Raw genomic sequence first — 20,519 nt, forward strand, 5'->3', positions numbered from 1 at the left:
TTCTCCCCGTCTTCCTCTCCCCTCTCGGCGACCCTAGACCCCCTCTCGACCCTCGACCCCTAGGCGACCGTCGACCCCTCTCTTTTTTTTCTTCCTCTTCTTTTTTATCCTCTTCTTCCTCTACCGCTCGGCGACCCTCGACGACCCTCGTTCCCGATAAAAAAAAGAGGAAGAAGAAGAAAAAAAGAGGAGAAGAAAGAATAGAGGAGATCTTCTCCTCTATTCTTTCTTCTCCTCTTTTTTCTTTTCTTATTCCTCTTCTTTTTTTATCCTCTTCCTCCTCTCATGTTCGACCACCCTCGACCCCTCGGCGACCCTAGACCCCCTCTCGACCCCCTCTTCTTCTCCCTCTTCTTCCCCTTCTTCCCCGCCTAAAATGACCTAAAATGAAAATAACCTAAAATTCACTGAAGTTATCGATGACCCTCTCGACACACCCACGAATAAGAAAATATATCATCTTCTTCATCTCCTCTTCTTTGCATATTCACATAGCCACATACACATACATAGCCACATACATATAGAACTTTTCTGAACATATATATAGCCACATTCATATAGAACTTTTCTGAACATATATAGATGATTTTCTAAAAAAGTAACTTTTGCATATATATATATGAACAGAGAGCAGCGGCGGCAATGGGTGGCATCGTCGGCGACGGGGATGGGAAAGGGGGGAGCTCACTGGGGGCCGGCGGCGACGGGGAGAGGAGGCCAGTGACGGGAAAGGAGCTACGGCGGGCTCGGGGATGCCAGCGACGGGGACGGCGTGCGCGGGGCGATGGGGAGACGGGGACGGCCGCGGGCTCGTGGCGGCACACGACGACGGGGACGATCGAGGAGGCAGGGCTCGGGGCAGGGCGGACGGCAGCGAGCTCGGGGCGGGGTGGCACACGGCGACGGGGACGGCCGCGGGCTCGGGGCGGCACATGGCGGCGACGGGGACGATCGAAGAGGCGGGGCTCGGGGCAGGGCGGATGACGGCGACGAGGAGGACGATCGAGGAGGCGGGGCTCGGGGCGCGGCGACGGCGACGGCGACGGCGATGGGGCAGGGCGCAGCGACGGCGATGAGGAGGACGAGCAGCCTGGCGGCGTCGGCGATGGGGAATGGAGCAGTTGGCGAAAATTTCGCAAGGGTTGTATATATAGCCAGAGCAATGGTCCCGGTTCGTGGCACGAACCGTGACCAATGCCCCCCTTTGGTCCCGGTTGGTGCCACCAACCGAGACCAAAGGCCAATTTTCAGCAGCCCAAAGGGCGGGAAGCGGCGGCCTTTGGTCCCGGTTGGTGGCACCAACCGGGACTAAAGGGGGGCATTGGTCACGGTTGGTGCCACCAACCGGGACCAATGCCCCCTGTAGTCCCGGTTGGTGCCACCAACCGGGACCAATGCCCTTGTGCTGCCAGCGCCCAAAAGTTTAGTCCCACATCGCTAGCTGAAGGGCGCCGGCACTGGTTTATAAGCCCTGCTGTGCCTCCCCATTCGAGCTCCTCTCTAATGCAGGCTTTCGGGCCTAAACTTGCTACTGCCTGTGGGCCTATTGGGCCTCTACGGGCCTGAATCCTGGCCCATGTAGGGTTTCTAGTCGTATTCAGGCCGTGGAGGCCCAGTAGGAGGCATTTTTTTTGGTTTTTTCTTTTTTATTTCTACATTTTTTTGGTTTTTTATTTTTTTATTTCTACTTAAAACTAAATACTTATAGTTTTTTTGTGATTTCTTTTTGCTTTTAGGTCACAAAAATTATAAACTTTCTGTTAGTGCCATTAGTTTTAAATTTTGAATAGTTTAAATTTGAATTTTTAAAAATTTGTGTGAATCACTAGTTTATGAATAACTTTACTATAAAAATAGAATTTTTTTTCTATTTATTTTTTATTTATACTTACAACTAAATACTTATATTTTTTTAGTGATTTCTTTTTGCTTTTAGGTCACAAAAATTATAAACTTTCTGTTAGTGCCATTAGTTTTAAAATTTTGAATAGTTTAAATTGGAATTTTATAAAATTTGTGTGAATCACTAGTTTATGAATAACTTTACTATAAAAATAGAATTTTTTTTCTTCTTTGCTATTTATTTTTTATTAATACTTACAATTAAATACTTATAGTTTGATTTTAGGTCACAAAAATTATATTCTTTTTGCTATTGAAGAATATTATAGTTTTATTTTAGTTGATCATAACATAATATTTTAATTGATTGTTTTTATTTTCATAAAAGTTTTGTAGTTCATTCTGTTTGCTATTAATTCATTCTTTGAGCTAAATGACTCTGAAATTGGAAAGCATTTCAAAATGAACTCTGAAAAGGTTGAAAGTTGGCATGGTATCATCATTTCACCCACATAGCATGTTCCAAAAAGTAGAGAGGGTTACGACAAAAACTTGATGCACTTCGTGTAAAAAATGGACAATCACTTTCGAAGTATCAAAGTTTCGAACCATAAGACATGAAAGCATTTCAAATGAACTCTGAAAAAGTTGAAAGTTGGGATGGTATCATAATTTCACCCACATAGCATTTGCTTATTGCGGGAGAAAGTCTTCACTTTTTCTTCGCTTGTGTCATTTGCTTATTGCGCCGTAACCATGGATAATCTTCATTGTTTATCAGGATGCTTGGGTCAGCCTTGACATTGAAGGGAGGAATTTCATGAAACTTTTCATAATCTTCAGACATGTCTGTCTTGCCGTCCACTCCCAGGATGTCCCTTTTTCCTGAAAGAACTATGTGGCGCTTTGGCTCATCGTATGATGTATTCGCTTCCTTATCTTTTCTTTTTCTCGGTTTGGTAGACATGTCCTTCACATAGATAACCTGTGCCACATCATTGGCTAGGACGAACGGTTCGTCAGTGTACCCAAGATTTTTCAGATCCACTGTTGTCATTCCGTACTGTGGGTCTACCTGTACCCCGCCGCCTAACAGATTGACCCATTTGCACTTAAACAAAGGGACCTTAAAATCAGGTCCGTAGTCAAGTTCCCATATGTCCACTATGTAACCATAATATGTGTCCTTTCCGCTCTCGGTTGCTGCATCAAAGCGGACACCGCTGTTTTGGTTGGTGCTCTTTTGATCTTGGGCGATCGTGTAAAATGTATTCCCATTTATCTCGTATCCTTTGTAAGTCAATACAGTCAAAGATGGTCCCCTGGACAACAAGTACAACTCATCACAAACAGTGTTGTCACCTCTGAGACGTGTTTCCAACCAACTGCTGAAAGTCCTGATGTGTTCACATGTAATCCAGTCGTCGCACTGCTCCGGGTGTTTGGAGCGCAGACTATTCTTGTGTTCATCGACATACGGGGTCACCAAGGTAGAGTTCTGTACAACTGTGTAGTGTGCTTGAGACCAAGAATATCCGTCCCTGCATACTATTGAGTCTCTTCCCAGAGTGCCTTTTCCAGTCAGTCTCCCCTCATACCGCGATTTAGGGAGACCTATCTTGTTAAGGCCAGGAATGAAGTCAACACAAAACCCGATAACATCCTCTGTTTGATGGCCCATGGAGATGCTTCCTTCTGGCCTAGCGCGGTTACGGACATATTTCTTTAGGACTCCCATGAACCTCTCAAAGGGGAACATATTGTGTAGAAATACGGGCCCCAGGATGACAATCTCGTCGACTAGATGAACTAGGACGTGCGTCATGATATTGAAGAAGGATGGTGGGAACACCAGCTCGAAACTGACAAGACATTGCGCCACATCACTCCTTAGCCTTGGTACAATTTCTGGATCGATCACCTTCTGAGAGATTGCATTGAGGAATGCACATAGCATCACAATGGCTAATCGAACGTTTTCCGGTAGAAGCCCCCTCAATGCAACCGGAAGCAGTTGTGTCATAATCACGTGGCAGTCATGAGACTTTAGGTTCTGAAACTTTTTCTCTGGCATATTTATTATTCCCTTTATATTCGACGAGAAGCCAGTCGTGACCTTCATACTGAGCAGGCATTCAAAGAAGATTTCTTTCTCTTCTTTCGTAAGAGCGTAGCTGGCAGGACCTTTATACTGCTTCGGAGGCATGCCGTCTTTTTCGTGCAAACGTTGCAGGTCCTCTCGTGCCTCAGGTGTATCTTTTGTCTTCCCATACACACCCAAGAAGCCTAGCAGGTTCACGCAAAGGTTCTTCGTCACGTGCATCACGTCGATTGAGGAGCGGACCTCTAGGTCTTTCCAGTAGGGTAGGTCCCAAAATATAGATTTCTTCTTCCACATGGGTGTGTGTCCCTCAGCGTCATTCGGAACAGCTAGTCCACCGGGACCCTTTCCAAAGATTACGTAGTGTAAATCATTGACCATAGCAAGCACGTGATCACCGGTGCGCATGGCGAGCTTCTTCTGGTGATCTGCCTCGCCTTTGAAATGCTTGCCTTTCTTTCGACATTGATGGTTGGTCGGAAGAAATTGACGATGGCTCAGGTACACATTCTTCCTGCATTTGTCCAGGTATATACTTTCAGTGTCATCTAAACAGTGCGTGCATGCGTGGTATCCTTTGTTTGTCTGTCCTGAAAGGTTACTGAGAGCGGGCCAATCGTTGATGGTCACGAACAGCAACGCCTTAAGGTTAAATTCCTCCTGTCTGTGCTCATCCCACGTACGTACACCATTTCCATTCCACAGCTGTAAAAGTTCTTCAACTAATGGCCTTAGGTACACATCAATTTCGTTGCCGGGTTGCTTAGGGCCTTGGATGAGAACTGGCATCATAATGAACTTCCGCTTCATGCACATCCAAGGAGGAAGGTTATACATACATAGTGTCACGGGCCAGGTGCTGTGATTGCTGCTCTGCTCCCCGAAAGGATTAATGCCATCCGCGCTTAAAGCAAACCATACATTCCTTGGGTCCTTTGCAAACTCATCCCAGTACTTTCTCTCAATTTTTCTCCACTGCGACCCGTCAGCGGGTGCTCTCAACTTCCCATCTTTCTTTCGGTTCTCACTGTGCCATCGCATCAACTTGGCATGCTCTTCGTTTCTGAACAGACGTTTCAACCGTGGTATTATAGGAGCGTACCACATCACCTTCGCAGGAACCCTCTTCCTGAGGGGCTCACCGTCAACATCACCAGGGTCATCTCGTCTGATCTTATACCGCAACGCACCGCATACCGGGCATGCGTTCAGATCCTTGTATGCACCGCGGTAGAGGATGCAGTCATTAGGGCATGCATGTATCTTCTCCACCTCCAATCCTAGAGGGCATACGACCTTCTTTGCTGCGTATGTACTGTCGGGCAATTCGTTATCCTTTGGAAGCTTCTTCTTCAATATTTTCAGTAGCTTCTCAAATCCTTTGTCAGCCACAGCATTCTCTGCCTTCCACTGCAGCAATTCCAGTATGGTACCGAGCTTTGTGTTGCCATCTTCGCAATTGGGGTATAACCCTTTTTTGTGATCCTCTAACATGCGATCGAACTTCAGCTTCTCCTTTTGACTAATGCATTGCGTCCTTGCATCGACAATGACCCGGCGGAGATCATCATCATCGGGCACATCGTCTGGTTCCTCTTGATCTTCAGCAGCTTCACCCGTGGCAGCATCATTGGGCACATCGTCTGGTTCCTCTTGATCTTCACCAGCTCCCCACGTTGCAGCATCACCGTATTCAAGGGGCACATAGTTGTCATCGTACTCTTCTTCTTCGCCGTCTTCCATCATAACCCCTATTTCTCCGTGCCTCGTCCAAACATTATAGTGTGGCATGAAACCCTTGTAAAGCAGGTTGGAGTGAAGGATTTTCCGGTTAGAGTAAGACCTCGTATTCCCACATTCAGTGCATGGACAACACATAAAACCATTCTGCTTGTTTGCCTCAGCCGCATCGAGAAACTCATGCGCGCCCTTAATGTACTCACGGGTGTGTCTGTCACCGTACATCCATTGTCGGTTCATCTGCGTGCATTATATATAATTAAGTGTCCAAATTAATAGAAGTTCATCATCACATTAAAACCAAAGTGCATACATAGCTCTCATCTAACAACATATAGCTCTCCAGAGCATCTAATTAATTAAACCATATATTGAAACTATGTAAAACATTTCAATGCGAAAACAAATGCGATCATAATCACAACCAAGGTAACAATTGATCCAACGGCATAATGATACCAAGCCTCGGTATGAATGGCATATTTTCTAATCTTTCTAATCTTCAAGCGCATTGCATCCATCTTGATCTTGTGATCATCGACAACATCCGCAACATGCAACTCCAATATCATCTTCTCCTCCTCAATTTTTTTTATTTTTTCCTTCAACAAATTGTTTTCTTCTTCAACTAAATTTAACCTCTCGACAATAGGGTCGGTTGGCATTTCCGATTCACATACATCCTAGATAAATAAAATCTATGTCACGTTGGTCGGCATAATTTTCATAAACAATAAATGAACCAATAGTTATAAAGATAATATACATACCAAATCTGAATCATAGACAGGACGAGGGCCGACGGGGGCGGATACCAAAACCATCGCACTATATAAGATGCAATAATAAATGTAAGAAAATGATACAAGTATCTATCTAAACATACAAGTAAGAATATTTTTCCTTTCAGAAAGAAGATAAGAACAAGAGGCTCACCACGGTGGTGTCGGTGATGAGATCGGCGCGGGTGATCGACGGCGGTGAAGACGGGGATGGGGGCGTGACGGACCGCTAAATCTAGACAAATCTCGAGGAAAATGGAGCTTGGAGGTCGAGCTTCGAGAGGAGAAAGCTTAAGTAGTGTGGCTCGGGCATTCCATCGAACACCTCATGTGCATAGGAGGTGAGCTAGAGCACCACAAAGCCCTCTCCCCCTCGGCCAGAAAAAACAGAGCACTGTGCTCTGCTCTTGCGCGAGGGGGTATTATAGGCACCTCATTGGTCCCGGTTGATGACATGAACCGGGACTAAAGGGAAGCCTTTGGTCCCGGTTCAAGCCACCAACCGGGACCAATGGTGGTGGGCTAGGAGCGAGGCCCATTGGTCCCGGTTCGTCCCACCAACCGGGACCAAAAGGTCCAGACGAACCGGGACCAATAGCCCACGTGGCCCGGCCGGCCCCCTGGGCTCACGAACCGGGACCAATGCCCACATTGGTCCCGTTCTAGACTGAACCGGGACTAATGGGCTGAGCCGGCCTGGACCATAGCCCTGTTTTCTACTAGTGCATCAAGACCTCCTCACGGAGAAGAACGGCTACTATTGTATCTTTCCTTTGTTGATTTTGAATCTTGTGCTACCTTATGTGTTCGGTGATCTAGCCCTTGTGTGATTGATACTTGTCGGTTTAGTGTTCCTCTTGTGTGTTTTCCTTGTGTTCTTCCGCTTGTCCCTCGTGTTCTCCTCGTAGGATCCACTCCAAACGTGAAAGATCCCCGATTAGGGTTCCACCCTACATCAGAGAGCCATCAAGTCTGCTCGCCCTCATAAAGCGACTTAATGGACACAACAAATCATATTTGATGTCCAGATACCATGCAGATCCGTGCTTTCTCATCAGATAAGTACATATCAGCACAAGTTGGTTTCAGCAGAACTAACATAAGATTCCAAGATAATATAAACTTATATAAACTACAAATGTGAGAACTATTCCTCCGTTCCATAATTCTTGTCGTGGTTTTAGTTCAAATTCTTGTTGTGGTTTTAGTTCAAAATAGTTTTAGTTCAACTTTTGAACTAAAACCACGACAAGAATTATGGAACGGAAGTAGAGACAGTTAGCAAAGCACAAAATTTACCGCCCCCTCCCCCCGCGTCGCTCCCGCGAGCAACGGGGGGAAACCCTAGCCGCCGCCGCTCCTAGTCCCCTCCCCTCCTCCACCCCCATCGCCGCCGCCGCGCTTGCTGGCGGGCAAAGCCCGGCCAGCAGCGGCGGCGGCGGGGCCTCTTCTCCTCTTCAAGCGGTGGTGGGCGACGCGGGACGGCCTCGTCGTTCGGGGCGCAGCGCTTCGTGGGGCGCGGCGGCGCTGGTGGCTGCTGCTTCGGCGTGGTGGGCTACGTGGTGTGCCCAGCGGGATGTGCCCTGGTGGTGGCGGTGGCGCGAGCCTGGCGGCGGCAGTGGCCCAAATCGTCTGGATCTGGTGGCTCTCCCTCGACAGGCGGCGCGGGGGCTGGCCTTGACCCGGAGTGGTCGTGGCGTTGGGAGTGGACCGTGGCAGCGCGTGGCGAGCTGCTACAGCGGCGGCTGCCGGTGGTGCGGCGGTCCCTCGGTGGATGGGCACTCTGGAGGCTCTCTTTGGCGGCTGGGTGCGGACGGGCCGGCGGCCCTCGCTGGTGGACGGGTGGCTGATGTTGCCCCGCGTGGAGCTGCGGGAGGCCATGGTGGGGCGTCAGGGGTGACGTCTGGGGAGGTTGCAGGGGGGATGGGTGGTCTCTCTACCCGTCACCGGTGCAGGGGGCGCTGGTCCGGACATGGTCCGCTCCTCTTCTCCCCATTTCCCCTACCTAGCGCTTCCGAGCTCCAGATCGCTGTTCGGGGCAGTCCAGTCATTAGCGGCTCTGCTATGCTAGGGTTTTGCCGGTCGGTTCCAAGTCTATCCCTGTGTTGGTGTCTGGAGCGTCGGGATGCAGGGCGGCGGCCTTGGTGGCGGGAGCGGTGTGCTCGTGGGCGGAGCTCGCGGCTCAGGTGCGGGCTAGTCTCCATGGTCGTGTGGGCGGCATGGCGGCTGGTGCTTGGGGCTCATAGATCGACAGCGGGTAGCTTGGTCTCTTCTCGGTGGCTTGTTCCCGGTTGAGTGCTCCCTCGACTTCCTAGTGAGGCTTAGTGTCTATCTATTGTTTACTTGGATTTGTTGTGGGAGTGTTAGCTGCTTCTTAGCATCTTTGTACCTTGCCTTGGGTGCGTGTGGTGTTGTATCACTCGTTGTAAGTTGGTCGTGGCTTTATATATAAAGCGGGGCGAAAGCCTTTTTCGATGAAATTGGTACCTTCTTTCAAAGTGTATGTGCTTTCAAAGGGATCAACGACACTCAACTCATGGATGCTAGAATCCATAATGTAGCTATAAGACCAATCCGATGTAAAACAATCATAATGTACAAAAAATGTGTCAAAAGTCAAGATGTGACTTGATGCCACGATAAAACAATTGTCTTGAGACGAATGTCAAGAGATCTTATAGGATCCTGGTGTTTACAACGAGTTGGTTTTCTCTGGTCCAGTTGATCCCCATGTACCATTTCTATTTATTTCTTTAGCATAGAAAACACCCATTATATTTCGATTGATTGTTGGCCAAATCTGATCATCGGCAATGGCAGCGAGGAATTCTGGGGCCGTGTCATGCATTTATAGCAGGTACTACGAGTCTGTGAGTACGATGTCCTGCCTTGCAAGATCATAGGCGTTGGTTGCTTTGAAAGATAGGATCACCTAGCGCCTAGGCATCCAACTGAATCAACAACCACCTGAGTGGTTCTACAAACCATCCGTTGTGCTCCAATACACCATGTACTACTATCGATTCGCTAACAAGCGCAATATGCATGCAATTACTGAATAGTTGATTCACTAGCAACTTTACTATGTTCCATCTTCGGCATTTGCATCGGCACACAATAAATCGGCATACAATTTAGACAGTCCAGGAATTCTGAATCTGACAGCTAACAAAAGAGGGCAAGCAACCTGCACAAAGAAAGGAGCAGCAGCCAACGCTGGGGCTTGATCAGTGCAGCTCAACATCATGACCATTTATATGCCGGAAGAAAGTGAAATTCGTTTGCTTTCAAGATGAAGCCCTCGGCTGAAGTGGTAGATCGACAGCACACTGCAAATAGTTGTTGACGCAAACTCGAGACATCGTAAAATATTCCGAATGCACAACTAACTACGTTCTGTACAAATCATGCCACTCGGCAAGGAAAAACACAAGTGAACGGTAGGAATTTTAGCAACACAGCAATATTCTAAACTGATAAGGTGTTTAAAAAAACAAAAGAAGAGATATTGATACTCAGCACCATCAGTTTGTGTGGCTTCGTAAATACGGCTTAACGGATAACACCATATTTGACGTTCAGAAACAGACACAACTATGCATGCACTTTCTGATCAAATAAGTGCACGTCAGCACAAGTTGATTTCAACAGAACCAAGACCATGAATAGCTTGTTTACAAATCACAAGCTTTCAATATAATACGAAACTTGAGCAAACTACAAACATGAGAACTAATAAAAGTTAGGACAAAGCATGAAATTTGTAAGTGTGCGGAGGCGAAAGCGTCGTACCTCTTCTGGAGGGACGCCGTACGTGTTTATAGAGCAGGGGCGCACCTCCCTGATAGCGCATACAAGTTCGTTACAGGAGATTACAACTTGGAGAGAAAGTTAGGTAGAGATAGAGATAGAGTTTACATGAGATAAGATATCTTCTACCTAATATCTAAACCTCCTAACGACATACCACGCAGCCTCCTGTAACACGTAGCTCCTGTACGTTATGGATGTTTAACACCCTCCCTTAATCACAACTTCATCAAGTTGAGATTATGCTTGAAGTCCTCAAAGCTGCGTATAGGCAAGGCCTTTGTAAAGCCGTCTGCAACTTGATCCTTTGAATGTATGAACCGAATATCTAAGAGCTTGTTAGCAACTCTTTCTCTGACAAAGTGAAAGTCTATTTCAATATGCTTTGTTCTTGCATGAAAAACTGGATTTGCTGAGAGATAGGTGGCTCCCAAATTATCACACCACAGACAAGGAGCTTGAGTACTTTCCACATCAAGTTCTTTAAGCATAGACTGTACCCATATGATTTCTGCTGTGGCATTAGCCAGTGCCTTGTACTCTGCCTATGTACTAGACCTGCAAACCGTGGCTTGTTTTCTGGCACACCATGATATAAGATTGGGTCCAAAGAATACTGCAAAACCACCAGTTGAGCGTCTATCATCCAGACAACCTGCCCAGTCTGAATCAGAAAAGGCACTAACAAGTGTGGAAGATGACCTGCCAAAGTTAAGACCAATGCTCAAGGTATTCTTCACATATCTAACTATGCGTTTTGCAGCAGTTAAATGAACTGAGGTTGGTGCATGAAGGAATTGACACACTTTGTTGACAGCAAAAGAAATATCAGGTCGTGTAAGTGTCAGGTACTGGAGTGCACCTACTAGACTTCTGTATTTGGTGATGTCCTCAGGGCTCAATAGTGTTCCTTCTGTGAGAGACAACTTCTCTGTACTAGACAAATGAGTAGATGTGGGTTTACAGCCTTGCAAGCCAGCCTTTCTTACCAAATCGTTTGCATACTTTTCTTGGGAGAGATGAAGTCCATCCTTGTGCCTTTTTACCTCAATCCCTAGAAAATAATGCAAATCTCCAAGATCCTTAAGAGCAAATTCAGCACTTAAATCCTTCAAAAGTCCTGCTATTGCCTTATCAGAAGAGCTTGTGACAATAATATCATCAACATATATGAGAACAAATATGGATGTGTTGAGCTTATTGTAAATAAACAATGAGGTGTCAGACTTTGAAGGAATGAAGCCAAATGTTTGCATCTTTCTGCTGAGACGGGAATACCATGCCCTTGGAGCTTGCTTCAGTCCATACAGTGCTTTATCAAGCCTGCATACATGAGAGGGTGCATGTTTATTTTCAAACCCAGGTGGTTGTTTCATGTATACCTCCTCTTCCAGAACACCATGAAGAAACGCGTTCTGCACGTCTAGCTGTCTGAGACTCCATCCCCTGGAAACAGCAATAGACAAAACAAGACGGATGGTAGCAGCTTTTACAACTGGACTAAAGGTGTCCTCATAGTCTATACCATACCGCTGTTTGAAACCTTTTGCAACTAGTCTGGCCTTGTAACAATCAATTGTTCCATCAGATTTTCTTTTGATCCTGAAGACCCACTTGCAGTCAATAAGGTTTTTACCTTGTTGTGGAGGAACCAAGTGCCATGTTTTGTTTTTCTGTAATGCCACATATTCTTCAGGCATTGCCTTCCTCCACTTTTCATCACCAAGGGCCTCCTCAAGTGTATGAGGCTCACCTGGTTCACCTGTAGAACAAACCATGCCATACTTGGTTATGTGTTTATAATTAACAGGTGCAATTACCCCTTTTTGTAGTCTTGTACGCCTTGTCTCAGTTTGTGGTGCAGAAGATCCTGTGAGCTGACCAGGAGACAGAGCTGCGCCCGATCCCGAGGCGGATTCGCCCGCGCCAGCAGTTGCAGCAGATTCCAGCGTTGGCTGGACGCGGTGCGGATCTTCTGTGGCATGCGGCTGTTGCTCAGAGGATGCATGCGCCACAGAAGATCCTGGCCGACCGGGCATCGTGGGACCGCTGGGGTCCGCACCGTGGCACGCACCTGTCGCATGAACCGCGCCGCACCGCTTGAACACCACCGGTTGGGGAGGAAAGCGCGTGCGGTCCGGGCCAGCTGTAGCGCCGTCTGGGCCACCCGCAGGTTGCCGCGTGTCTGCTGGAGAGGCGCCTTCAGGTGCGCCTGCCACGCCTGGCGCGACAGCGACGGAGTCTGAGGATTCCGGGTGCACAGATCCCGCGGTGGATCGCCTGCTCTGCTCTAGAGCGGATCCCAAGGAGGATATGCCCCCTTCACCACGACACATGGGATATGGCGCTGTTGAACGGATTTCTTCATTATTTTTCGAGCTGTTTTCGTCGCTGTGGTTTCCTGTAGCAGTACAAGGCTCATGCATATGGTCAGGAGGGTTAGTCAACATATGATCAGTACAGTTATTAGTTCCCCCTTGATCATGACCAATAAGATGAGGTGACAACAGAAGAATTTCTTGGCGAAGCATAACACCGGCGTTGGGATGGAGGTCAGCAAAGGGAAATTTTGTCTCATCGAATACGACGTCACGAGATATGTAGACGCGTCCGGTGGAAACATCGAGGCATTTTACCCCCTTATGCTGAGCACTATACCCAAGAAACACACATTGCGTTGAGTGAAACATGAGTTTGTGTTTATTATATGGACGCAAATTAGGCCAACATGCACAACCAAAGACACGCAGAGAAGAATAGTCTGGTTTAGTGTGGAGAAGCCTTTCGATGGGAGTGTCATTGTTGATGACATGACTAGGAAGCATGTTTATAATGTGTACGGCAATGAGAAAAGCTTCATCCCAGAACTTCAGTGGCATGGAGGCACCAGCTAACAAGGCAAGGCCAACTTCAACGATGTGCCTATGCTTGCGTTCAGCAGAGCTATTTTGTTGGTGAGCGTGAGGACAAGACACGTGATGAGAGATGCCAAGGTTTTGGAAGAAGGAGTTTAATTTTTCGTATTCCCCTCCCCAATCTGATTGGACAACAAGAATTTTTCTATCAAACTTTCTTTCAACAAGTGCTTGAAAGTTTTGAAAAACTTGAAACACGTCGGATCTTTTCTTAAGAAGATAGATCCAAGAAAACTTGCTGTAATCATCAATAAAGCTTACGTAGTATGTGTGTCTACCAACAGAGCTAGGGGCTGGACCCCATACATCAGAAAAGATTAGTTGCAATGGTTGAGTAGAAACACTAGTGGAAATAGGATAAGGTAATTGATGACTTTTGCTTTTTGGCAAGAATTACAAATAGTCTCAACATTGCGCTCACCAACAAACGGGATCTTATTTTTTTTAAGCAAACGTTCAACTAAAGAAAATGAAGCATGTCCTAGACGATCGTGCCATTGTGTGGATGAAAGCTTGATAGCGCCACAAGCTTGTTTATTGAGTCTTCTAAGCTCCGAAATCAACGGATAGAGACCTCGAACGCATCTACCTCGATAGAGGGTTTTCTTCATGGCCAGATCCTTAATCAAAAAGAAGAAAGGATGAAACTCAATATAGACATGATTGTCAAGAGTAATTCTATGAACTGATAGAAGATTTTTGTTGGCACTAGGGACATGCAAAAAATTTCTAAGATGAATTTTACGATGCGGGGTAGTAATAACTGAATGACCAATGTGACGTATCCTCATACCTGCACCGCTAGCGGTGTGAATCTGGTCTTTGCCATGGTATTTCTCCCTGAGAGTCACCTTCTCGAGTTCGCCAGTAAGATGGTTTGTGGCGCCACTGTCGAGATACCAGTTGGTATCTACACCGTATGAGCCATCAGCACCAGCAGCAACCTTTTCATCATCTTCAGTCGAGGCTTCATCTTCATCGAACCGATACCAGCAGTCCTTTGCTGTGTGGCCTGGTTTGCCACAAATCTGGCACCGTACAGCATCAGGGCGAGACCTGCTGGACCCGCCACGGCGGCCCCGATTGTTGGTGGAGACAAGGCGCCCGCTGCGAGGATTAGCGCCACCGTTGCTGCTGCCACCTCCTTGCTTGCCTTTGGAGCGAGGAGGACCACGGTGACGAGAGTAGCCGCCGCGCCCACGCGTCACGACGTTGGCAGAGGACTTGAAACCGCCCGATCCCTGGTACTGCGCAACCCTTTGATCGAAATTGCTAATCATGGAGAAGAGTTCATCAAGGGATACCGGAGTGATGCGCGCGTCAAGTGCAGAGACGAGGGGTTGATAGTCCATGTCGAGGCCGTGGAGGATGTAGGACACGAGCTCATCATCCTGGAGCGGCTTCCCGGCGGCGGCGAGTTCGTCGGCGAGGCCACGCATCTCGGCGAAGTAGGTGGTGACGGTCTTGTTGCCCTTCTGGGCGTTCACCAGGGAGGTTCTGATGTTGTTGACGCGGTTGAGAGACTGCAAGGAGAACATGCCTGACAGTGCCACCCAGAGCTCGTGCGACGTGGTGATCGCGGTCACCTGCACAAGCACCTCCTTGGTGAGGTTGTTCAGCAAGTATCCAAGCACCTGCTGATCCTCGCACACCCAGATGGGATGGAGAGGATTTGGCTCGGTGGATTCCTTCCCTTCCTTGTCCTTGGTGGAGAGGATCCTGGCCGGCTCCGGTGTAGCGCCGTCGACATAGCCGAAGACGCCCGCGCCTCTGAGCTGCGGCGTGACTTGCGTGCGCCAGAGGATGTAATTGGTGCGGGATAGCTTCTCTATAACCTGGCCGCTGAGACCAAGCTGGGAAGCACCAGAGGAGGACGCCATGATAGCACTGGTGGGGATTTGATCTAGACAATGTGGAAGAGAATGGCTCTGATACCATGTGCGGAGGCGAAAGCGTCGTACCTCTTCTAGAGGGACGCCGTACGTGTTTATAGAGCAGGGGCGCACCTCCCTGATAGCGCATACAAGTTCGTTACAGGAGATTACAACTTGGAGAGGAAGTTAGGTAGAGATAGAGATAGAGTTTACATGAGATAAGATATCTTCTACCTAATATCTAAACCTCCTAACGACATACCACGCAGCCTCCTGTAACACGCAGCTCTTGTACGTTATGGATGTTTAACAGTAAGGACGTCTCCATCTAAAGGGATCAGCTAGATCCAAATCATTGACACCATAATCCAAAACATAGCGATGAATGGAACCTGGTGTAATATGAATCCGAGCACCTCTTGAGGCCTTCTTATCCAGCTGAAGCTTCTTACGTTGTTGTCTAAAAAACTTAACTTTGTAATCACTTGGATCAACCTCCAGAGTCATTAACTCTAGCATTCTCGCATTTAGTAAGAAGAATGTGGCAAAGTCAACATCCGACTTCATACCCGAATAATATCGCCAAACAATAGTCTTCAGCCGTATATGTCAAGAGAAATTATAGACTGGAAAGTAATATAGAAGCAAACGCCCTCACTGCCTCCTTCTCCTTCTCCAAGAAAGAAAGTTAGGGTTCGTGCCTCTCGCCGGCGCCGGCGCAGGTCCGCCTCGTCTCCGGTGGCCCTAGGGCCATGGATACGCGGTGGATCCTCGCAAGGGCCGGCGGGAGGGCTCCGTTTTTAGTCGTTTTTTTCAATCTTGTTAGGGTTTGTGTCCTACTCAGGAAGGCGAGACGGCGGTGGCTCCCTGAAGATGGAATAAAGGTCTCCCCGCCTAGTCCCCGTTCTGGCGGTGCGTCTAGCATCGTTGGTGGGCGTGTGGAGGTGTGTCTCCGGCAGATCTATCTTTGGTGGATTTGCTCGGATCTCGTCGTTGTTCGTCCACGTTCGTGTGTCTTCGGTTTGGATCCTTCCGATCTACGTTATTTTTCATCGGCGGCGGTTGCTATTCTGAGGTGCTGGTCCTATGGGGCCTTAGCACGATGACTTCCCGACTGTCTACTACAACAAGTTGTGACCGGCTCCGGCGATGGAGGGGCGATGACGGCGGCGCGCCTTCGGCTCGCTTCGGTGCTTGTAGTCGTCGCTAGGTGGTCTATGAATCTGGATGTAATTTTTATTTCTGATGTTCGTTGTACTGCCATGATTGAAGATGAATAGATTGGAAGTTTTTCCGAAAAAAAAAGAGAAATTATAGTATTCCGGTATTTACGTCGCCACAAATTTTTTATCCCAGGCCCCCTTGACTAGCAAGAACATAACCAAACCAAAAACAGCCAGTTAAGAACAATAAGCAAATTAATTAGAACTGAACACTATGAACCATTAAGAAAGAGTTGTCACCTCAATGTACAACCTTTCCAAGAAAGGAAAGCATCTCATCAAGTCAATAACAGAATCCAAACTAAGAGAATGCATATCAACACATAAAATCTTGACACTGCGCGCCGTCTTCGTCAGGCTATCAACACGCAATCCCTTCATGAAGCATGGGGACGGCGTTAGACCAGGTATAAGTACAAAGTGAAATGCCGATATAAATGCCTGTGAAGGGAAGTAGGGATGACATAGCTACCTGAATAATTGCCGAGGAGTCGAATTTGAGTGTGGTACTACGATGATAAGAAGTAAGGCAGCCTAAGGTCTTCAGTTTTGGCGCAAAGATTACCGATATACGCAGGTCAACAGTTGAACCAAGTTGAAGAAACATAAGAAGAGGGGCATTCTTAATAATGAGCTGTTTAAAACGGAGAGTTGTATGGCGCGCAAGAGATTTCACATATATGCTTCTAAGGCTGATGGAGTTGATCCGGACGGAACGGAAGCCAGAGCTGCAGCAAATCATCAAGCACTCCAGTGCAGGGCAGCCATCAAGCATGGCTTGCAGCGAGCATTCAGAGATGTTGACCCGCTTAAGCCCGAGCTTCTTAAGCATAGGGAAGCAAAGCGCTTGGGCGGTGCTGTCGGGGATGTGGCACTCCCCGAATATGGCGACACAAAGGGTCTCGGAGAAGCGGAAGGAAGCTGCCGGCGGCGGCAACGTTGGAGGTGGCAGCCTGTAGTTGTCGCTGCTGCAGAGCTCAAGCTCCTCGAGGTTATCGAGGGCGGAGGACTGGAGCCAAGCGTCTACGGTGGCAGCTCGGTCGCCGTGGAGGTGGTAGACAGGCGCGCAAAAGCGGCGGACGGGCCCCTGGTGGACGGAGAGGATGTGCGACACGATGGCGTCGAGGTCACCCTGGCTGTTGCACAGCCATTGGTGGTCGAGGTTGAGGGGGGCGGAGCGCCAGAGGTGGCGCCACCGGTGGGCGAGGATCTGCGTGCGGGCGCCCTCCTTGGTGGGGAGCAGCGAGATGATCTCCCCGAGGAGTTCGTCGGGGAGGTTGCTGATGCAGTCGGCGCGGGTACACCGCTGTCGTTTCTTCCTCGTCGAAGCAGGAGCTCCCGCCTCCATCGGCAAGATCGGAGATGCGCGTAGAGAGGAGGGGACGGCGGCGGTTTGAACAATCGATGGATCGATATAAATCCCGACCTTTTTTCCACGGGGGATGAGGGGGCCGGGCGTTGGCCAAACAGTCGGGTTAGACGCGTTTCTTTATGGATGATGGACTCACTCGTACGTGCACGCGCGTGGGTGGTGAAGGAATCGTGACACGACACGATTAACGCACGAAAGAAAGAAGTCCCACAAAAAAAAAGTCTGAAATAAACCGTGATTTTGTGCTCTTAGTCTAAATCAAACCCTGATATTGCAATCCTTGAAATTGGCACCCTGTTCTTTCTGATCCCGGTCAATCCTAGTCGTTTTTCGCTCATACCTTGTTTGGATACTGGGATTGATTATGTGGCACACGGGATCGAGGAGAAAGTGGCAACGACCCGACGTTCGACGACGGTTGTGCATATGTGTATGTGCTCCTTTTAACTTATCTTTTTTATTTATACATGATGTGATCCTTCATGATATCTGGTTTGTTGTGGCTTTGGCTAGTAACACACGGACACGCCTTAGCCAGTCAGTTGTTGTTGTGTACGTACGTCTCAGCATTGTCAGAATAAGCGTCCGGCTTGGTGGATGCATCACCCTTGTACCACAACCTGATCTTCGTCGCCATGGCTGACACGTTGAGCCATGCCACGGCCTCCTTGTTCTGCCGGAACAACAGATAGTCCAGCGGGATGACGCTGTTGGAGTGCACGCAGTTGCAGTCCCAGCCGGGATTGTGCTTTTCCCGGCATGACAAACTGGTTTAGGGCGAAGATTGACCGGGATTGGTAAATACAAGGTGCTGATTTTAGGGATTAGAAGGTTAAGGTTTGATTCAGACTTTGAGTACGAATTCAAGGTTTATTTTAGACTTTTTCCAAAAAAGGAAGAAAGAGGAGAGCACGAGACGAGCGCCTCTGGACCGATCGTCCGCAAGCAACAGCATCATCATTCTTGCTCAGCTCTAATTAATTTGCCACCACAGTAATATATACCTTGGGCTGAGGAGGTGTTTGATACCTGTACTCGATCGGAACCATCAATCCGCCGCGGTAGCATGAAGCAAACCACTACCGGAACAGGGCTCTAAGCCGACAGCCAAATGTATGCCGACGGCCACCGTCGGCCTAATCCGAGCTATGCCGACAGCTAGATCCTGGCCGTCGGCGTACAATGGCCGTCGGGCTATCCCCGTCTACGCCGACAGCAGTCGTCGGCACATCACAGCCGTCGGCTTATCCCGGACTACGCCTACAGCTGTCGTTGGCATATATAAGCCGTCGGCATAGATGCGGGCCCGCCGACAACAGTCATCACGGCCGGCTAACGACGTCAAATCTATGCCGACGGCCGTGACGGGTGGCCGTCGGCATAGATACGGGTGACACGTCACCGATCCAGAGCGCATCGACCAGGACCTATGCCGACGGCAGCCGTCGGCATAGCTGACACGTCATCGATCCGCGGCGCTGTCCATCTGCCTTGGCCGCAGCTATGCCGACGGCATAGTTTTTTTCTTTTTTTCTTTTTTTCCATATAGTATTATTATTATTATTATTAAGCATACAGTATGTGTTAATAAGCATACATATAGATTGTGTTAATAAGCATACATATAATATGTGTTAATAAGCATACATACATTATTTTTCGGTTCTGTACAGAGCGGTGTGACCCCCCTCACGAACGGTGCCGCCGCCAGCCGGCAACTGGAATGGGGAACAGCCGCATCGGGTCTATACGAAGGGGACTTTGCTCCAAGTGTTCATATATATCGGATGACCTACCACAACCGGATGGTGTTATGCCATGTCCGAAGAGGCGGCACGCATCTCCGGGGTGTGGCCCTGTCACGGACGGCGCCGCCGCCGGCACCTGGAGTAGGGGAACGGACGCGTCGGGTCTACATGGAGTGGATGTATCTGTGGGTTTGGCCCGGATGTTGCTCCCGGGTGTCTCTATGGGCGGACCTGAGACAACCGGGTGGAGAGGTCCACTGGTCAAAGCCCGTCCGTGCAAAGTCAAAGGGCTAGATCCCGTGGTCAAACGCTACAGGGTTAGCCGGGACGGGGGCCCTGGGGGTAGCAATGCCACCGGAGCGTCGTACCGGGCCCTCATACATGCGGGGTGGTGTTGTGGCATGTCGGAAGAGGCGGCACACGTCTCCGGGGTGTGGCCCCCGTCACGGACGGCGCCGACGCCGGCACCTGGAGGGGGAAACGGACGCGTCGGGTCTACACGGAGAGGATCTTGCTGTGGATCTGGCCCGGATGTTGCTCCCCGGTGTCCCTTTGGGCCAACCTGACACAACCGGGTGGAGAGGTCCACTGATCAAAGGCCGTCCGTGGGAAGTCAAAGGGCTAGATCTCGTGGTCAACCGCTCCAGGGTTAGGCGGGACGGGGGCCCTGGGGGGTAGCAATGCCACCGGAGCGTCGTACCGGGCCCTCATACATGCGGGGTGGTGTTGTGGCATGTCGGAAGAGGCGGCACGCGTCTCCGGGGTGTGGCCCCCGTCACGGACGGCGCCGAACCGGCACCTGGAGGGGGAAACGGACGCGTCGGGTCTACACGGAGAGGATCTTGCTGTGGATCTGGCCCGGATGTTGCTCCCCGGTGTCCCTTTGGGCCGACCTGACACAACCGTGTGGAGAGGTCCACTGATCAAAGTCCGTCCGTGGGAAGTCAAAGGGCTAGATCTCGTGGTCAACCGCTCCAGGGTTAGGCGGGATGGGGGCCCTGGGGGGTAGCAATGCCACCGGAGCATCGTACCGCGCCTCATACATGTGGGGTGGTGTTGTGGCATGTCCGAAGAGGCCGCACGCGTCTCCGGTGCGTGGCCCCCTCACG

General features: G+C 49.2%; 1 protein-coding gene and 1 pseudogene across 1 annotated transcript; one reads left to right on the top strand and one right to left on the bottom strand.

Moving 5' to 3' along the window:
* Positions 1-15,373: 15,373 nt before the first annotated feature.
* On the bottom strand, positions 15,374-17,638 carry LOC147992873 (FBD-associated F-box protein At4g10400-like). Its single transcript, XM_087539164.1, has 4 exons — positions 16,763-17,638; positions 16,531-16,665; positions 16,372-16,433; positions 15,374-15,677 (listed from the first exon to the last, which is right to left on the bottom strand). The coding sequence occupies exons 1-4, from the start codon at positions 17,636-17,638 to the stop codon at positions 15,374-15,376; spliced, it is 1,377 nt and encodes a 458-aa protein (XP_087395290.1).
* Positions 15,763-16,347, top strand: LOC147992874 (uncharacterized; annotated as a pseudogene).
* Positions 17,639-20,519: the final 2,881 nt, after the last annotated feature.

Source organism: Triticum urartu, chromosome 1A, assembly GCF_056163025.1.
Source record: "Triticum urartu cultivar PI428250 chromosome 1A, HENAU_Tu73, whole genome shotgun sequence".
In the NCBI taxonomy this organism is placed as follows: Eukaryota; Viridiplantae; Streptophyta; class Magnoliopsida; order Poales; family Poaceae; genus Triticum; species Triticum urartu.

What these genes read in the sequence shown, in the direction of transcription:
- LOC147992873 (XM_087539164.1), bottom strand. Translation starts at nt 17,638, where the DNA reads ATGGAGGCGGGAGCTCCTGCTTCGACGAGGAAGAAACGACAGCGGTGT. An exon ending in TGGAAAGGTTGTACATTGAG is followed by an intron (nt 16,434 to 16,530) that starts GTGACAACTCTT and finishes TGTTCTTGCTAG; the next exon opens with TCAAGGGGGCCTGGGATAAA. An exon ending in CGGAATACTATAATTTCTCT is followed by an intron (nt 15,678 to 16,371) that starts TTTTTTTTCGGA and finishes TAATTTCTCTTG; the next exon opens with ACATATACGGCTGAAGACTA.